Here is an 18,097-nt window from a genome sequence, read left to right on the forward strand (position 1 = left end):
TTCACAGGCAAGCATGACAAGCAATGAGATGCCAATTATTACCCTTCCCTGGCGGCAAGTATGCACACTACTTTCCTGCATATTTTATTCCTGCACCTCCCACTGTGAGAGTGGCCACAAGCACGGTTTCTTACGACTACCTGGGCTCACCCCCCCCCCCCTTTACTTGACTTTCCAGCATGATACGATGCCAGACCACAACCAGCCTAAGACTTTGTCCCAAAAAGGACAGAAAAAAAAAACCTACACTTAAATACGACCAGAAAATGGATGTTATTCATCACATCGATAATGGAGAGAAAAAGGACCTCACCCTTTCCTCTTAATCATTGTCATTGGCCGATGTCAGGTAAGTCCCTTAAATATTGTTTATTTAAAGTTTAATATTCTTTATTCCCAGTAGTACATGCATTGAATAATTATCTGAGTGTATGCTAGTGTTCACTTGTGACTAGTAGGGTATAGGAAAGGTGGTATGTGGCATCTTGGCCAAGAGGCCAGAACCGTAAGTAATTTTCCCCATATGTTATGTTATTTATAAACAACGGAATTTTTAAAGTATGGCTGTGGTCCAGAACCATATTGCCGCGGATTAGGCAACTCAACTGCACTGCCAAACGCATCAATCCCGTAGGGGGTGGCCACAAACAAATTGCCTCCATGTCTCCCTGTCCCCTGCCATTTTTCTGTCCTGCTCCCAGTTCACACCCTCCCTCTCTTGTAAACCTCTCCATTCCATCCTTCCATCTCAACCTTGGCCTCCCCTCCCCTCCACTGCACTCACATACACCCTCCCAGTTAGTCTCTCAGACTCCATCCTCTCCAAATGGCCAAACTACCTCAATGTATTTCTTGTAATGCTTTCTATGACATCCACATCCACACCACAATGCTCCTTCACTTCCTAATTTATCAGTCTGTCTCTCCATGTAACTCCACATGCCTTCTCAGATAACTCATTTCCACTGCTCTCATTCTTGACTTGTGTCCTACCAGCAAGGTCCAAGCTTCAATTCCATATGTTAGAGCTGGTACAACAATACTGTCATGCAGAGACTTTTTTACTTCCATGCTCACTTCCCTGTTTCTTATCACTGTTTACAAAGAACCAGTAACCTTACTTCCCTGTTGTACCCTTTCAAGCATTTCACCCTCTAAACTTCCATCCTTACTCATCACACTATCCATGTACTTGAATGGACTCTCATTTTTCAATTTCCTCCTCATCCAACCTCACTGTACATTCAGTGACTTCATTTCTCTTGAAGACCATAACTTTACTCTTCCCTACATTTACCTTTAGATTCTGTTTCTTACACATTCTCCCAAACTCAATCACCAAGCCTTGCAGTTCCCCTTCATCTTCACTTAAAATTACAGTATCATCTGCAAACAACGGTTCAGGAAGTTTCCAAACACTGCCCTCTCTCATTAGGGCCACTCCAACATCTACTCCCCTACCCTGTATCTCATTTATAACCCCATCCATATACAGATTGAACAACCATGGAGACATGACATATCCCTGACTCAATCCAACATTAAAACAGAAAAATTCACGCAGTTCACTATCCACAAGCACTGCAGCCATAGCACCATCATACATACTGTTCACGAAATTCAACAACTTCCCGTTCATTCAATATATTCTTAATATTTTCCAAATTCCTGGTCTATCCACTGTCATTCACTTTCTCCAAATCCATGAAAGCCACATAAAACTTCTTTCCCTTCTCCACTTAAGACCTACGAATGAGTATCTGATCTACATAACCTCTTCCCTTCTTAAAACCTCTCTGTTCTTCTCCAACTAATTCTTCTGTTATTTCCCTAACTCTGTTATTAAGTATCCTACCATATACTTATTTTATTACACTAAGACAAATGCCCCTATGACTACTACACACTTCTTTGTCCCCTTTTCCTTTGTACAGGAGAATAATTATACCTGACTTCCAATCCTCCAGGACTTTATCTTCCTCCTAGGCCAATCTGCACATCTTCCACATTCATTATACTACTGTCTCTCCCCCATGCTTCAGCATATCACCACACACCCCATCAGTTACTGGGGATTTCCCCATCTTGACTTTCTTCATTGCTTCCACAACTTCCTACCTACTGGTTTCTTCCTCTCTTCTCACAGCCCTCCTTCTCACAGCCATTCACCACCCACTTATACTTGCATTATTTAGTTCTTCCTCTCTTCTCACAGCCCTCTTTCTCCAAGTCATTCACCACCCTCTTATACTTGCATTACAGTACTTTCATTCTCTGTGTTCAGCAATTCCTTTCTCTCCATCTGCTCACTTTTTCTCCGTCCTCCATTGGCAATCTACCATTTTTATCTTTCACTCCCCAACTAACTTCTTTAACACCCTATCTAACTCTCTTTACCTCTTTCCAGAACATTTTCTTAAATTCCCTCCACTTTATACTCAAATTCCTTCCTATTCCTCATCCACTCTCTTCTTACTCTCTTTTACTAACCTTTCCACCTTTCTCTCTTCCTCTCAACATATAACTCTCTCTTGCATCTCTCAACTTCCTCCATGCCTCTGCTTCTCATCCACTCACTACAGTCTATGCTTTCTTCTTTTGTGTCACAGCTTGTCTCACCTCCTCATTCCACCAAGCTGTTCCTTGCACCCCATTTCGTCTTCTCTTCACCTCACACACTACCTCACATGCTGTACAGATTTCTTCTGTGAATATCTTGCACACACCTGCCACATCCCCCATCTGCTCCAAATTAAATTTACCCAATCACTCCTCCACTTCTCTCTTGCATTCTGCTTTTTTTCCATCCCCTTGCAACCTTTCTACCCTCCCAGTATACACTACTTCCTCCTATCCTTCCCTCCTCCTATTACTCCACTTCATTTGAACCCCGACTTTCATCACCACCAAGCAGTTATCAGAAAGCCCACTCCTTCAACCTCTGTATGCTCTTGCATCCACTACACACCTTCTCATTCTATTATCCACACACATATAATCAATTATTACCTTCCATTCATTCAGTTCACCACCCATTCTTCTCATCACTTGTCACGTATACCTGTGGATCATTTTGTGTCTACAGAGGGTATTGGCGATCACCAACCCCCTCACCGCACAGATGTCCACTAGAGCACTGCCATTCTCATCCACTTCTGCAGGCACATCCCACCCATCAACTACTCCATCCACCTTCACATTCCCAACTTTTCCATTCATATCTCCAATCCAAAACTCTCTCTCTTTCATCTGAAACTTTTCCATGCATGCTTCCATATTTGTCCAGAATGCTTCTTTCACTCTACTTAAGCAATCTTGTGTTGACAGGTACACAGAATCACAATTCGTACCATGATCTTTGTTCGGTTCTTAGTCATCACCTGTTGGTCAGTCCTGGTCCGAGGCCTCTTGTTTGTATTTTTAGTTAGCTGTTTGCCAGGAAGGGCCCCTAACCCTCCGCCAACCCACTTGCTGTCACATAGGGAACATGTGTTGGTTAGTTATAAGGTTACCACATGACAACTACAACATACCTTGTTTTGAGAAGATGGATGACTCTGAAGTAGTAAGCATCAACCTGCGATAGATGTCTGTAGGTGCTAACAACACAGAGTGCATCTTCTACTGATGTTTCTTTATCAGATGAGACAATGTTTTTCAACATCATCTGTAGAAACAAATGTGCATTAATCCTTTGACTACAAAGATTTTTAACAGTTGAATAAAACTGTCTGGATTAAACCTTTACTTTTTTCCACACATAGATATTGTATTGTATTGTATTGTATTGATGCTTTAATCCAAAATCTGGTGCTGAAGAAGGATGCCTTGACACCATGGCACCAATAAAGGTGAGTAGTCTCACCACCAGGTTGTACAAATGTCCTTCTTCCCTTACCCTACCCCATAAAAGGAGGCCAGTGGGCTCCAGGTAAAGGGAACTTCAGCCTGCAGTCCACCAGGTCCACACATGCCTAGGATGACAACAACAACAACAACAATCTAGAATCTGATTCATTGCATTAAAGAGCAGTAATCTTTATAAACACCATTATGCACAAAACAGATGTTCTTTAGGGATGTAGTTACCTTTTCCTAGGACAAATCATATATGGAAAGAAAAGTATAACATCATTATGGTTTTAGGGAAAACAAAAATAACAACATTATGTTTTTTGGGGATAAATAAAGACTATCTGGTCTTTTCTTTCCCAAAAGTGCTAGTTTTCCTAAGGATGTCACTAATGTTTGAAACATGTATGCACCTGTACAATTACAAGAATTGTGATCTCACACACACACACACTATCTATCTATTGCCAGATGCCTCAATCCCGATCAGGGTGGCCACGAACAAATCGCCTCCACGTCCCCCACATTTCACTGCCCCGCTCCCAACTCACACACCCCTCTCTTATACACCTCTCCACCCCATCCCTCCATCTCATCCTTGGCCTCCCCCTCCCTCTTCCCCCCTCCACCTCACTCACATACACTCTCTTCGTCAGTTTTTCACCCTCCATCCTCTCCACATGGCCAAACCACCTCAGTGTATTCCTCCTAATGCTTCCTATCACATCCACATCCACATCATAATGTTCCTTTATATCCTCATTTGTCAGCCTGTCTCTCCATGTGACTCCACAGACTCCCCTTAGATAACTCATTTCCACTGCTCTCATTCTTGACTTGTGTCCTTCCAGCAACGTCCAAGCTTCACTTCCATATGTTAGAGTTGGTATCACAATACAGTCATGTAGTAACTTTTTCACTTCCATGCTCACTTCCCTGCTTCTTATCACTGCTTTCAAGGAACCAGCAACCTTTCTTCCCTGCTGTACCCTTTCAAGCACTTCACCCTCCAAACCTCCATCCTTACTCATCACACTACCCAAATACTTAAACGTACTCACATTTTCCAATTCCTCACCATCCAACCTCGCTGTACATTCACTGACTTCACCTCTCTCAAAGACCATCACTTTACTCTTCCCTACATTCACCTTTAGATTCCGTTTCTTACACACTCTCCCAAACTCATCCACCAAGCCTTGCAGCTCTCCTTCGTCTTCACTCAACAACACAGTATCATCTGCAAACAACAGTACAGGGAGTTTCCAAACACTACCCTCTCTCACCAAGGCCACTCCAACATCCACTACCCTACCTTGTACCTCTTTTATTACCCCATCAATGTACAGATTGAACTACCATGGAGACATGACACATCTCTGTTTCAACCCAACCTTCAAAGAGAAAAATTCACTCAGTTCACCACCCACATGCACTGCAGCCTTAGCACCATCATACATACTCTTCACAGCATTCAACAACTTCCCATCTACTCCATATATTCATAATAATTTCCACAATCCTAGTCTATCCACCCTGTCATATGCTTTCTACAAATCCATGAAAGCCGCATACAACTTCTTTCCCTTCTCTAGAAACTTTTCCACTAAAGATCTAAGAATGAATATCTGATCTACACAACCTCTTCCCTTCCTAAAGCTTCCCTGTTCTTCTCCAACTAATTCATCTGTTCTTTCTCTAACTCTGTCAATAAGTATCCTACCATACACTTTTCTTATTATACTAAGAAGACAGATGCCCCTATGATTACCACACTCTTTTTTTCCCCCTTTTCCTTTGCACAAGGGAATAATTATACCTGACTTCCAATCCTCCAGGACTCTACCTTCGTCCCAGGGAAATCTACACATTTTCCACATCCATTCAACTACTATCTCTCCCCCATACTTCAGCATTTCACCACACACTCCATCAATTCCTGGGGCTTTCCCCATTTTAACTTTCTTCATTGCTTCCACAACTTCTATCCTACTGATTTCTTCCTGTCTTCTCACCTCCCTCCTCCTCCCAGCTATTCCCCAGCCACTTATACTCGCATTACTTCCATCCTCTACGTTCAACAATTCCTTAAAATGTTCTCTCCATCTGCTCACTTTTTCTCCCTTCTCCACTAGGAATCTACCATTTATATCTTTCACTCACCTGCTAACTTCACTGCCACCCTGTCTTACTCTCTTCACCTCTTTCCAGAACCTTTTCTTACAGTCCCTCCACTTTACACTCAAGTTCCTTCCAAATTCCTCATCCACTCTCTTACTCTCTCTTACTAATCTTTTCACCTCTCTCTTTCTTTCTACATATAACTCTCTCTTCCGTCTCTCAACTTCTTCCGCACCCCTATTTTTCATCCATTCATTGTACGCTTTTTTTTGTGCCACGGCCTGTCTCACTTCTTCAGTCCACCACGCTGTTCCTTGCACCCCCCTCCGTCTTCTCTTCCTCCCACACACGACATCACATGCTGCACATATTTCTTCAGTAAATATCCTGCACACACCTTCCACGTCTCCCATCTGCTCCAATTCATATTTGCCCAATCGTTCCTCCACTTCTCTTATATACTCTGCCTTTTTCTCATCCTCTTGTAACCTTTCCACTCTCCTTGCAACTACTCCTTCCTGTCCTTCCCTTCTCCTATTTCTCCATCCTAATTGGACCTTGATTCTGGCCACCACCAAGTAGTGGTCAGAAAGTCCACTCCCCCAACCTATATAAGCTCTTGCATCCATTACACATTTTCGCATCCTTTCATCCCCACACACACAGTAAGATATTAGAAAAGCTGATAAGAAAAGTTTGGGTAAGCCATCTAGAAGAACACACTATGATAACAGAAAGGCAGTTTGGTTTCAGAAAGGGATAATCATGTGTTATTAACCTATTAAGCTACTATGATAGAGCTGCAGAAACATTACAGAAAAGAGATGGATGGGTGGACTGTATCTAGATTTCAAGAAAGCACTTGACAGAGTACCACACCAAAGACTTCTATAGAAACTGTATCATCAAGGAGAAATCCAAGGTAACTTGTACTGTTGGATGCAATATTTTCTCAGAAAAAGGGAAATGAGAACAGTACTATCTATCAATCTATCTATTGCCAGATGCCTCAATCCCGTTTGGGGTGGCCACAAACAAATCGCCTCCAAGTCGCCCTGTCCCCCGCCATTTCACTGCCCTGCTCCCAACTCACACCCCCCTCTCTCATATACCTCTCCATCCCATCCCTCCATCTCATCCTCGGCCTCCCCCTCCCTCTTCCCCCCTCCACCTCACTCACATACACTCTCTTCGTCAGTCTTTCACCCTCCATCCTCTCCACATGGCCAAACCACCTCAGTGTGTTCCTCATAACGCTTCCTATCACATCCACATCCACACCACAACGCTCCTTTATATCCTCATTCGTCAGCCTGTCCCTCCACATGACTCCACAGGCTCCTCTTAAATAACTCATTTCCACTGCTCTCACTCTTGACTTGTGTCCTTCCAACAATGTCCAAGCTTCACTTCCGTACATTAGAGTTGGTATCACAATACTGTCATGTAGTAACTTTTTCACTTCCATGCTCACTTCCCTGTTTCTTATCACTGCTTTCAAGGAACCAGCAACCTTTCTTCCCTGCTGTACCCTTTCAAGCACTTCACCCTCCAAACCTCCATCCTTACTCATCACACTACCCAAATACTTAAACGTACTCACATTTTCCAATTCCTCACCATCCAACCTCGCTGTACATTCACTAACTTCACCTCTCTCAAAGACCATCACTTTACTCTTCCCTACATTCACCTTTAGGTTCCGTTTCTTACACACTCTCTCAAACTCATCCACCAAGCCTTGCAGCTCCCCTTCGTCATCACTCAACAACACAGTATCATCTGCAAACAACAGTACAGGGAGTTTCCAAACACTATCCTCTCTCACCAAGGCCACTCCAACATCCACTACCCTACCTTGTACCTCTTTTATTACCCCATCCATGTACAGATTGAACAACCATGGAGACATGACACATCCCTGTTTCAAACCAACTTTCAAAGAGAAAAATTCACTTAGTTCACCATCCACATGCACTGCAGCCTTCGCACCATCGTACATACTCTTCACAGCATTCAACAACTTCCCATCTACTCCATATATTCTTAACACTTTCTACAATCCTTGTCTATCCACCCTGTCATATGCTTTCTCCAAATCCATGAAAGCTGCATACAACTTCTTTCCCTTCTCTAGAAACTTTTCCACTAATGATCTAAGAATGAATATCTGATCTACACAACCTCTTCCCTTCCTAAAGCCTCCCTGTTCTTCTCCAACTAATTCCTCTGTTCTTGCTCTAACTCTGTCTGTAAGTATCCTACCATACACTTTTCCTATTATACTAAGAAGACAAATGCCCCAATGGTTACCACACACTTCTTTTTCCCCTTTTCCTTTGTACAAGGGAATAATTATACCTGACTTCCAATCCTCCGGGACTCTACCTTCGTCCCAGGCCAATCTGCACATTTTCCACATCCATTCTACTACTGACTCTCCCCCATGCTTCAGCATTTCACCACACACTCCATCAATTCCTGGGGCTTTCCCCAATTTAACTTTCTTCATTGCTTCCACAACTTCTATCCTACTGATTTCTTCCTGTCTTCTCACCTCCCTCCTTCTCCCAGCCATTCCCCAGCCACTTATACTCGCATTACTTCCATCCTCTACGTTCAACAATTCCTTAAAGTGTTCTCTCCATCTGCTCACTTTTTCTCCCTTCTCCACTAGTAATCTACCATTTTTATCTTTCACTCCCCTGCTAACTTCACTTCCACCCTGTCTTACTCTCTTCACTTCTCTCCAGAACATTTTCTTACAGTCCCTCCACTTTACACTCAAATTCCTTCCAAATTCCTCATCCACTCTCTTCTTACTCTCTCTTACTAATCTTTTCACCTCTCTCTTCCTTTCCACATATAACTCTCTCTTCCGCCTCTCAACTTCTTCCACGCCCCTAATTCTCATCCATTCATTGTATGCTTTCTTCTTTTGTGCCACAGCCTGTTTCACCTCTTCAGTCCACCACGCTGTTCCTTGCACCCCCCTCCGTCTTCTCTTCCTTCCACACACCACATCACATGCTGCACATATTTCTTCTGTAAATATCTTACACATACCTTCCACATCTCCCATCTGCTCCAATTCATATTTGCCCAATCGTTCCTCCACTTCTCTCTTATACTCTGCCTTTTTCTCATCCTCTTGTAACCTTTCCACTCTCCTTGCAACTACTCCTTCCTCTCGTCTTTCCCTTCTTCTATTCCTCCATCTTACTTGCATCCTAATTCTGGCCACCACCAAGTAGTGGTCAGAAAGTCCACTCCCCCAACCTCTATACACTCTTGCATCCATTACACATCTTCGCATCCTTTCATCCACACACACATAATCAATCATTGCCTTCCTTTCATTCAGTTCACCACCAACCCTTCTCATCACTCGCCATGTATACCTGTGGATCATTTTATGCCTGAAAAGGGTATTGGCTATCACCAACCCCCTCCCAGCACAAATGTCCACTACTCATCATGGAGGGAAGTGACTAGCAGAGTTCCACAGGGCTCAGTGCTGGCACCAATTATGTTTTTAGTGTATATAAATGACATAGATAGTAACATGGGAAATGAAGGCTATCTAAATGCAAAAAATACAAAGCTGATGATGCAAAATATAAAGGAGAATTACTAACAGAGACTCTTGTAGAGAGCTATAAGAAGAATTAAATAAGCTTCATGAATGGAGTGATGAATGGCAAATGGAATTCAATGTGGATGTGTCATGTAATCATGTTTCGTAAATGTGGAAAAAGACCAGACTGGGATTATAAGTTAGGAAGTAACACCCTACACATATCAGAAAGAGAGAAGGACCAAGGAGTGATTATCAATAACAGACTATCTCCAGATGACCACATCAGTGAGAAGGTACAGAACATGTATACACTGCCTGCAAATATGATAGTATCATTCACATACATAAATCAAGACATGCTGAGAAAGATAACATCATTCATCGGACCAACCCTGGAGTATGCATCAGTAGTCTGGAATCCTCACCTCAAAAAACTCATAGATAAGACTGAAAAAGTTCAAAGGACCACTACAAGAGGGCACCAAGCCTAAGGGATCTAAGCTACGAAGAAAGACAAGAAAAACTGAATCTCCCAACACAACAGGAAAGAAAGAAAAGTGGAGACATGATTAAACTATATAAATGTGTCTCAGGGAAGGAAAAAATAGACATAAATGAGTATATAACCTATGGGGAAGCATCTGCAAGAGAGCACTGCAAAAAACTGCATAAAAGAGAGGTGATAAAGATGGAAGGAAATTCAGTTTCCCAAATAGGGCAATTGATCAGTGGAATGCACTAACAACTGAAATAGTGTGTGCCAAAACAATGAATAAATTTAAGGATATGTATGATAAAAGTGATTTAATACTTAGGACAGTACGAGCTTGACTTTTTGTTGATAAGATACAATTAGGCAAGAACACACAGTGATACTGTACAATACTAATTTCACCTGCAGAGGTGGCACCAACCAAACCCTCTAATCATCTGTCACAACATTTCTCCAGATTGAAGCTTCTTGAAATGAGAAAGGCTTTGGGCTGCCCCTCTGAAGATTCAATAGATGATTTCCCATAGGAGCATATTAGCTGAACACATCAAATTTGTCTACTCGAAAACTGATAACACCCCTCTTGAGCCACTTAAAACTCTGTCTTCTAAACATTCATAACAGGGTGGATTATATATATTAATGAAACACTCAATGAACATAAGCCTGATATTTTGTATCTGACTGAAACCTGACTGTATGAATCTGATATTAATATGGTTGGTACTGCTTTGCCTAAGAAACATTTTATTACAAGTGTTTTTAAGTCTGCTGCTGACCCTCCAGGTGGTGTAGCACTTACTGTGTATACAATATTTCTTACATAAAATGACCCCATTACATCTTTGTTCTAATTCATGAAAGTAGTAATAAATTTCCCCTAACAAACTAATCAAGGCTGCAAACACATTTCTGAATAACTTTTAAAGTACAATACACTTTTGATATAATGAACTTCTTGTACTAGACCCATGACAACAAAGCTCAACACTATGCTGTTCGGTAATTTCCCAGGCGTTGTGGCTGTTACCAAACAAAGATCGTTAAATATAGAGGATCATTCGGGTGTATAGTTGTACACAGTGACATACAGCAAGGTCTTAATGGCTCTTTTTCTCAATAAATGCTCTGCTTATGGCTCCTCTCATGATGCTGGTTATCCAGAAACATGAGGTGTTCTGCGGGATGCGAAGGAGCGCATGCACGCATGCTTGTGTGTGTGTGTGTGTGTGTATATTTACCTATTTGTAGTATACAGGAATTGAGCAATGCTCGTGTTGTCCTGTCTCCAAATCCACATTTATCAAGTCTACGTTCTCCCTACGTGTCAAGTGGGGTTGGAGGAGGATTAGTGCCCCTCCCTGTAAAACAATTAACTCTAAGCCTTGGCCACCCCGTTTGGGATACATGGCGTCTGGCAATGAATGAAAACATTTACAAACATGAATGTTTTTCTCATGCACCACCTCTTCGTCTAAGTCGTTCCAAATATTTATGTATTTACCTAATATACCTAATTGTGATATACACGGAATGTGCTATGCTCGTGGGTTTCCGTCGCTGTTTCTCAGTAAGTCAAATTTAGCTTTAAACTCGTTTAAGTTTTTTGACTGGACGATCTCTTTGTCCAGGCTATTCCACAAGTCTATACTTCTGTACGGAAAGCTATATTTCTTGATATCCTTCACGCAGTTTGACTTTTTCAATTTCATTCCGTGTCCTCTTGTTACTCTCTTATCCCATACAAACAGATCTTCTTTGTCAATTTTATCTACTCCCACCATGGTCCTGAACACTGCAATCATGTCTCCCCTCTTTTTCCTTTCCGCTAAGGAAGGCAAATCCAACTTTTCCAGCCTCTCTCCACTGTTAGTTAGTTAGTTAGTGTGTGTGTGTGTGTGTGTGTGTGTGTGTGTGTGTGTGTGTGTGTGTGTGTGTGTGTGTGTGTGTGTGTGTGTGTGTGTGTGTGTGTGTGTAGGGATGCCACGATGGTAGGTGTTTCTCGGGTGTCCATTCTTTTGCTGAACAAAATTCATTAAATGAACATAACGTTTTGCCAGCTCAATGTGGTCATTAATGTCTAAATTCATTAAAAGAGGTTTTGGTATATTGAGGGTTTACTGTACTATCTCTCAAAGCTGAAGGACTACTTGTCTGAGGTGGTTTCAATGACTGGACTGGTAACCCTCAGCTAAAAACTTTTCTTCTTATTTCCTTTAACTGAATGACATAAGTAACTTTTAAAATAATGTACAGCAATCCCTCAATTGTCCTGATGCTCCATATCCGGTTATGTTCTGTATCAGAATGTTATGCCTTGGCTCTATTATACCTGTATCCGGATTTATCTGTCTTCATCTGAACATAAAAGTTCCAACATCGGGGGCTGCCCAGCCGACAAGTCCAAAAAAATCGGTTGGCTGGCTTGCTGGCCTCTCTGTTCACACACGGGTAATAGACCATAACCCACAAGGTGAACTAAAATGGCTGTCTAGGTCCCTACCGAATGGTCAAAGTTGCCTGGCCACCAAGGTAACTCGTAATGTACCGCCAGCATGCGAGTAATACTAACTGCAAACCAACCACAAGCTGACTGCAAATGCCCATTCGGCTCCCCACCGAATGATCAAAGTTGTCCAGCAGCCAGGATCACTGGTAACGTACTGCTGGCACGTGTGTAATACCAAGCACAACCTACAAGCTGACTGAAAACCCCCGTCTGTCTCCTTGCTGAATGGACAAAGTTCCAAGGCCAGCCCCGTTTCTTCCATCTCCCCACCGTCTCTCCTACATCCCCTTCCATGCTTCCTGCTGCCAGGGCCCAGGCTTATCTCTGACCCCTCCCTGTTCCTCAGTCCTACCCTCCACCATTGTGCCGACTACTATCCACCAGTGAGCTTTTAAAGTTTTTGACGATTTATTGGAATACTAATGGTCGTATCAATATTCCGAAAACACCACGAGAAAGCTCACAAAATTCTGCATCTAGGCATATGCTTAGCTCTTGTACTGTGCAGGCAAAATTTTGAGCAACGATGTTGGGAATTTATATGAAGATATTTTCTACTGCTGAACAATTTTATTCTCACTGCATTTCTGTACTTTTACTCATCAGTTTTGTTTGTTTTTATTAGCTTATCTTATAGTGAAGATGATGGTATACAACATATATACCAATATAACCAATTTCTGGGGCATATCTGGCCATGGATTCTTTTTTCTTTCTTCCTCTTCTTCCTTTTTTTGTGCCATGGGAACAGCCATCACTGTGTCCCTGAAACTTAACTGTTTTTGCAACTGTCTTCAGTGATTTTTTCTGGATTTTTGTTGTTTATGCATTACTTTCCTACTGTCTGGCATTACAATGGATATTTCGATATGTGTTTTGATGTCTAAGTAGCTGAAAGACTGAAGAAGACTGCTGCAATTATGAGGGTACTGTACATTATAGGAAGGGCCTTTGTGGATTTATGTTGTTTATGCATTGTTTTCTTGGTGTCTAGCATTACAATGGATATTCGCATGAGTGTTTTGATGTCTAAATACAGTTGAAATACCAGAGATCAATGCCAAAATTAGGAGGGGTACTGTACATATAGCTTGGTTGGGTTTTGTTGAGTTTTATTTTTCATGTATTGTTTTCTTAGTGTTTAGCATTATTTTGGATATTCCTCTGTGTGTTTTGATGTCTAAATATGACAGAAAGACTGGAGAACACTGCCAAAATTAGGAGGGGTATTGTGCATATAGGTACCAGCAGGGTTTCTTGGTTTTTGCTTTTTTTAAGCACTGTTTACTTAGTGTTTGCATTACTTTGGATAATATTATGTGCGTTCTGATGTCTAAATATGGCAGAAAGGCCAGAGAACACTGCCAAAATTAAGAGGGGTGCTGTACATATAGGTAGAGCTTTTTTGCTTTTCTATGTCTTTTAATGAATTGTTTCTTAGTGTTTAGCATTAATTTGGATATTCCTATGTGCATTCTGATGTTTAAATATGGCAGAAAGACCTGAGAACACTGCCAAAACTAGGTGTGGTACCATACATACAGCTACAGTTTTTACAATTTTTTTATGCACTGTTTCCTTAATGTTTAGCACTATGTGTGTTTTGATGTCTTAATATGGCAGAAAGACTGGAGAACACTGCCAAAATCAGGAGGGGTACTGTACATATAGGTACCATGGTTTTTTGTTTTTTAATTTTTTAATGCATTGTTTTCTTAGTGTTCAGCAATATATGGATATTCCTACATGTGTTTTCATGTCTAAATATAGCAGAAAGACCGGAAAACACTGCCAAAATTTGGAAGGGTATATACATATATATATATTTTTTCATTGTTTTCTTAGTGCTAAGGTAGGTAGAGGGCCAATCATAGACCCACTTAGTGTAGTGGTACTCTGTTTTTAGGGTAGCTTTACACTAAGTTGCATTCCAAATGGTTTCCTGTAAACAGGAAATCACTAACGGCACTGGGTGGAAATCTTATAACACGTGTACCCTACGTGAAAACAAGTGGGTTGGTGGAAGGTGACGACTAAGGAATGAACAAAGGACATGGTGCGGATTGTGACATGAAATGTATGGGGTGCAAATGATGAGGTGAGAGAGAGAGAGAGAGAGAGAGATTGTCCGGGTGCTTGAGGGTTCAAAAGTGGATGTATGTGCATTAACTGAAACTAAATGGAGAGGTAAAACTGTGAGAGAATCGGAGTATGCATGGGGTATATGAGCGGGAGTGAGAATGACAGGGCAAAAGGAGGAGTGTGTATTGTTGTGTGCAAGAGAAGGAAGAAGAATATAAGACAGTATGAATCAGTTTTGGGCGAGAGTAGAAGCATGTATGGACAAGTTTGAGAGGAGCGAGAGAATGCTGTTGATTGGAGACATGAATGGCAAAGTCGGGAATGTACGAGTGGATGGAGTGGTTGGTCAGTGGGGTGTGCCAGCGGAAGTAGATGGGAATGGTAGTGCTTTGGTGGACATCTGTGCTGGTAAGGGGTTGGCAATAGCCAACACCTACTTTCGTCATAAGATGATCCACCGGTATACATGGAGAGTAATGAGGAGGATGGATGGTGAACTTGTTGAACGAAAGGCAATGATAGACTACGTGTGTGTGGATGAGCGAATGAGAAGACAAGTGTTGGATGCAAGGGTGTGGAGAGGGTGGGGGAATGGAGTCTCGGAGCATCACTTAGTGATGGCCAAGGTAGAGTTGCAAAGAAAGTGGTTGAGGAGGAGAAGGGGAAGACAGGAGGAAGCAGCTCCTGTGAGAAGAGTGGAGAAATTGCAAGATAGTGAGAAGAGGACAGAGTATAAGAGCATAGTGGAAGAAAGATTGGGAAGGTATGAGCTAGAGCAGATGGAAGGGGTGGAAGACGTATGTAAGATATTCACGGAAGAGATAAGCGCAGCGTGTGAGGCGGTTTGTGGAGTGAGGAGGAGATGCAAGGGTGTGCAAGGGACAGCATGGTGGAATGATGAGGTGAAACGAGCTGTGGAACAAAAGAAGAAGGCATATGGTGAATGGTTGGCGAGTAGAGGTAGGGGAGAAGATGAGAGAGAGAAGAGAGAGGTATATGTGAGCAGGAGAAGGGAGGTTAAGAGACTGGTGAAGGAGAGTAAGAAGAAAGTGGATGAAGAGTTTGAGAGGAATCTGAGTGTGAAATGGAGGGAGAGTAAGAAATTGTTTTGGAAGGAGGTAAAGAAAGTAAGGCAGTGTGAAAGGGGAAATAGTAGGGGAGTGAAAGATAGGAATAATAGATTGTTGGTGGAGAAGAGAGAGAAATTGAGGAGATGGAAGGAGCACTTTGAGGATTTGTTGAATGTAGAGAGTGAGAGCAGTGCGAGTATAAGTGGTTGGGGAATGGCTGGGAGAAGAAGAGATGAGAGGAGGGAGGAAGAGATCAGTAGGTCGGAAGTAGTGGAAGCGATGAAGAAGATTAAGCTGGGAAAGGCCCCAGGAATTGATGGAGTGTGTGGTGAAATGCTTAGGTATGGGGGTGAGATTGTTGTGGAGTGGATATGGAAGTTGTGTAGATTGGCTTGGGAAGAGGGAAGGGTTCCAGAGGACTGGAAATCAGGTATAATTGTTCCTCTGTACAAAGGAAAAGGGGAGAGAGAAGTATGTGGTAACCATAGGGGTATTTGCCTTCTTAGTGTGACTGGTAAAATATATGGTAGAATACTCATTGATAGGGTTAGGCATATGACAGAGGAGCTAGTTGGAGAAGAACAAGGGGGATTTAGGAAGGGAAAAGGATGTGTAGATCAGATATTTGTTCTAAGATGTTTAGTGGAGAAGTATCTAGAGAAGGGAAGGAAAGTGTACGCTGCCTTCATGGACTTGGAGAAAGCTTATGACAGAATAGATAGGAAAGGTATGTGGAAGGTATTAAGAATATATGGAGTGGAGGGGAAATTGTTGAGTGCTGTGAAGAGTATGTACGAGGGAGCTAGGGCTACGGTGCGAGTGGATGGTGAGCTGAGTGAGTTCTTTGATCTCAATGTGAGACTGAAACAGGGGTGTGTAATGTCTCCATGGCTGTTTAATATATATATGGATGGGGTCGTAAAGGAGGTACAAGGTAGGGCAGTGGATGTGGGGGTGGCCCTAATGAATGAGGGTGAGATTTGGAAGCTTCCGGTGTTGCTGTTTGCTGATGATACAGTATTGTTGAGTGAAGATGAATGGGAGTTGCAAGGTTTGGTGAATGAATTTGGGACAGTGTGTAGGAGGAGGAAGCTGAAAGTTAATGTAAACAAAAGTAAAGTTATGGTGTTTGAGAGGAATGAAGTCACAGAGTGTGCATTGAGGTTGGATGGTGAGGATATGGAGAATGTGAGTGCATTCAAGTACTTGGGTAGTGTGATGAGTAAGGATGGAACTTTGGGGGATGAAGTACGTGAAAGGGTACAGCAGGGAAGGAAGGTTGTTGGCACACTGAAAGCAGTGATGAGAAATAGGGAGGTGAGTATGGAAGTTAAGAAGTCACTGCATGATGGTATTGTGATCCCTACCCTGACGTATGGAAGTGAGGCGTGGACCTTGCAAGAGGGGAACAAGTCAAGAGTGAGAGCAGTGGAAATGAGTTACTTGAGAGGAGCATGTGGAGTGACATGGAGGGACAGGTTGACGAATGAAGAAGTGAAGGAACGTTGTGGGGTAGATGTGGATGTGGTTGAAAAGATTAGGAGAAATACACTGAGGTGGTTTGGACATGTGGAGAGGATGGAGAATGAAAGACTGACTAAGAGGGTGTATGTAGGTGAGGTGGAGGGAGGGAGAGGGAGGGGTAGACCGAGGATGAGGTGGAGGGATGGAGTTGAGAGGTATATGAGGGAGGGGGGGGTGAGTTGGGGGGAGGGGAGTCAAATGGTGGGTGACAGAGTGACTTGGAGGCGTTTTGTCTGCGGCCACCCTTTGCGGGATTAGGGCGTCGGGCTAAAAAAAAAAAAAAAAAAAAAAAAAAAAAAAAAAAAAATCAGTTCGCTCAAAGATTGTGTGGGTAAGATTGAAAGTTGGACAACAAATGTGGTCGATTTAGTGTGTGTATGTGCCAATGCAAGATGGTTCAAGCAGAATGAAAGAAGAGTTCTGGACAAATGTGGATGCATGCATGGAAAAGTTTGAATGGAATGAAAGAGTGTTTTTGATTTGGAGATATGAATGGAAAAGTAGGGAATGTGAAGGTGGATGGAATACAGTAGTTGTTGAGTGCAGTGTGCCTGCAGACATGGATGAGAAAGGCAGTGCTCTGGTGGACATTTGAGCCGGGAAAGGGTTGGTGATAGCCAATACCCTCAGTAGACACAAAATGATCCTCAGGTATATGTGGCGAGTGACAAGAAGTGTGGGTGGTGAACTGAATGAACAAAAGGCAATGATTGATTATGAGTGTGTGGATGAGAGAATGAGGAGGAGTGTAATGGATGCAAGAGCAAATAGAAGTTGGGGGAGTGGGCTTTCTGATGTGGTGGTGAACGTCAAGGTCCAAATGAAATGGAGGAATGGGAGAAAGGAAGGACAGGAGGAAGTAGTTC

The 18,097-nt window shown here is 42.4% G+C and overlaps 1 protein-coding gene across 1 annotated transcript in view; it reads right to left on the reverse strand.

Moving 5' to 3' along the window:
* rod (kinetochore component rough deal) overlaps window positions 1–18,097 on the reverse strand; it is a 471,351-nt gene that overhangs the window by 340,127 nt on the left and 113,127 nt on the right. Inside the window, exon 12 of the mRNA XM_080276726.1 lies at window positions 3,534–3,667. Coding sequence (XP_080132852.1) covers window positions 3,534–3,667 — 134 coding nt within the window. The remainder of the gene's footprint in view (window positions 1–3,533; window positions 3,668–18,097) is intronic.

The sequence above is a fragment of the Coenobita brevimanus genome, chromosome 66 (assembly GCF_032717465.1).
Source record: "Coenobita brevimanus isolate Jiangsu-jjx chromosome 66, ASM3271746v2, whole genome shotgun sequence".
Taxonomy (NCBI): Eukaryota; Metazoa; Arthropoda; class Malacostraca; order Decapoda; family Coenobitidae; genus Coenobita; species Coenobita brevimanus.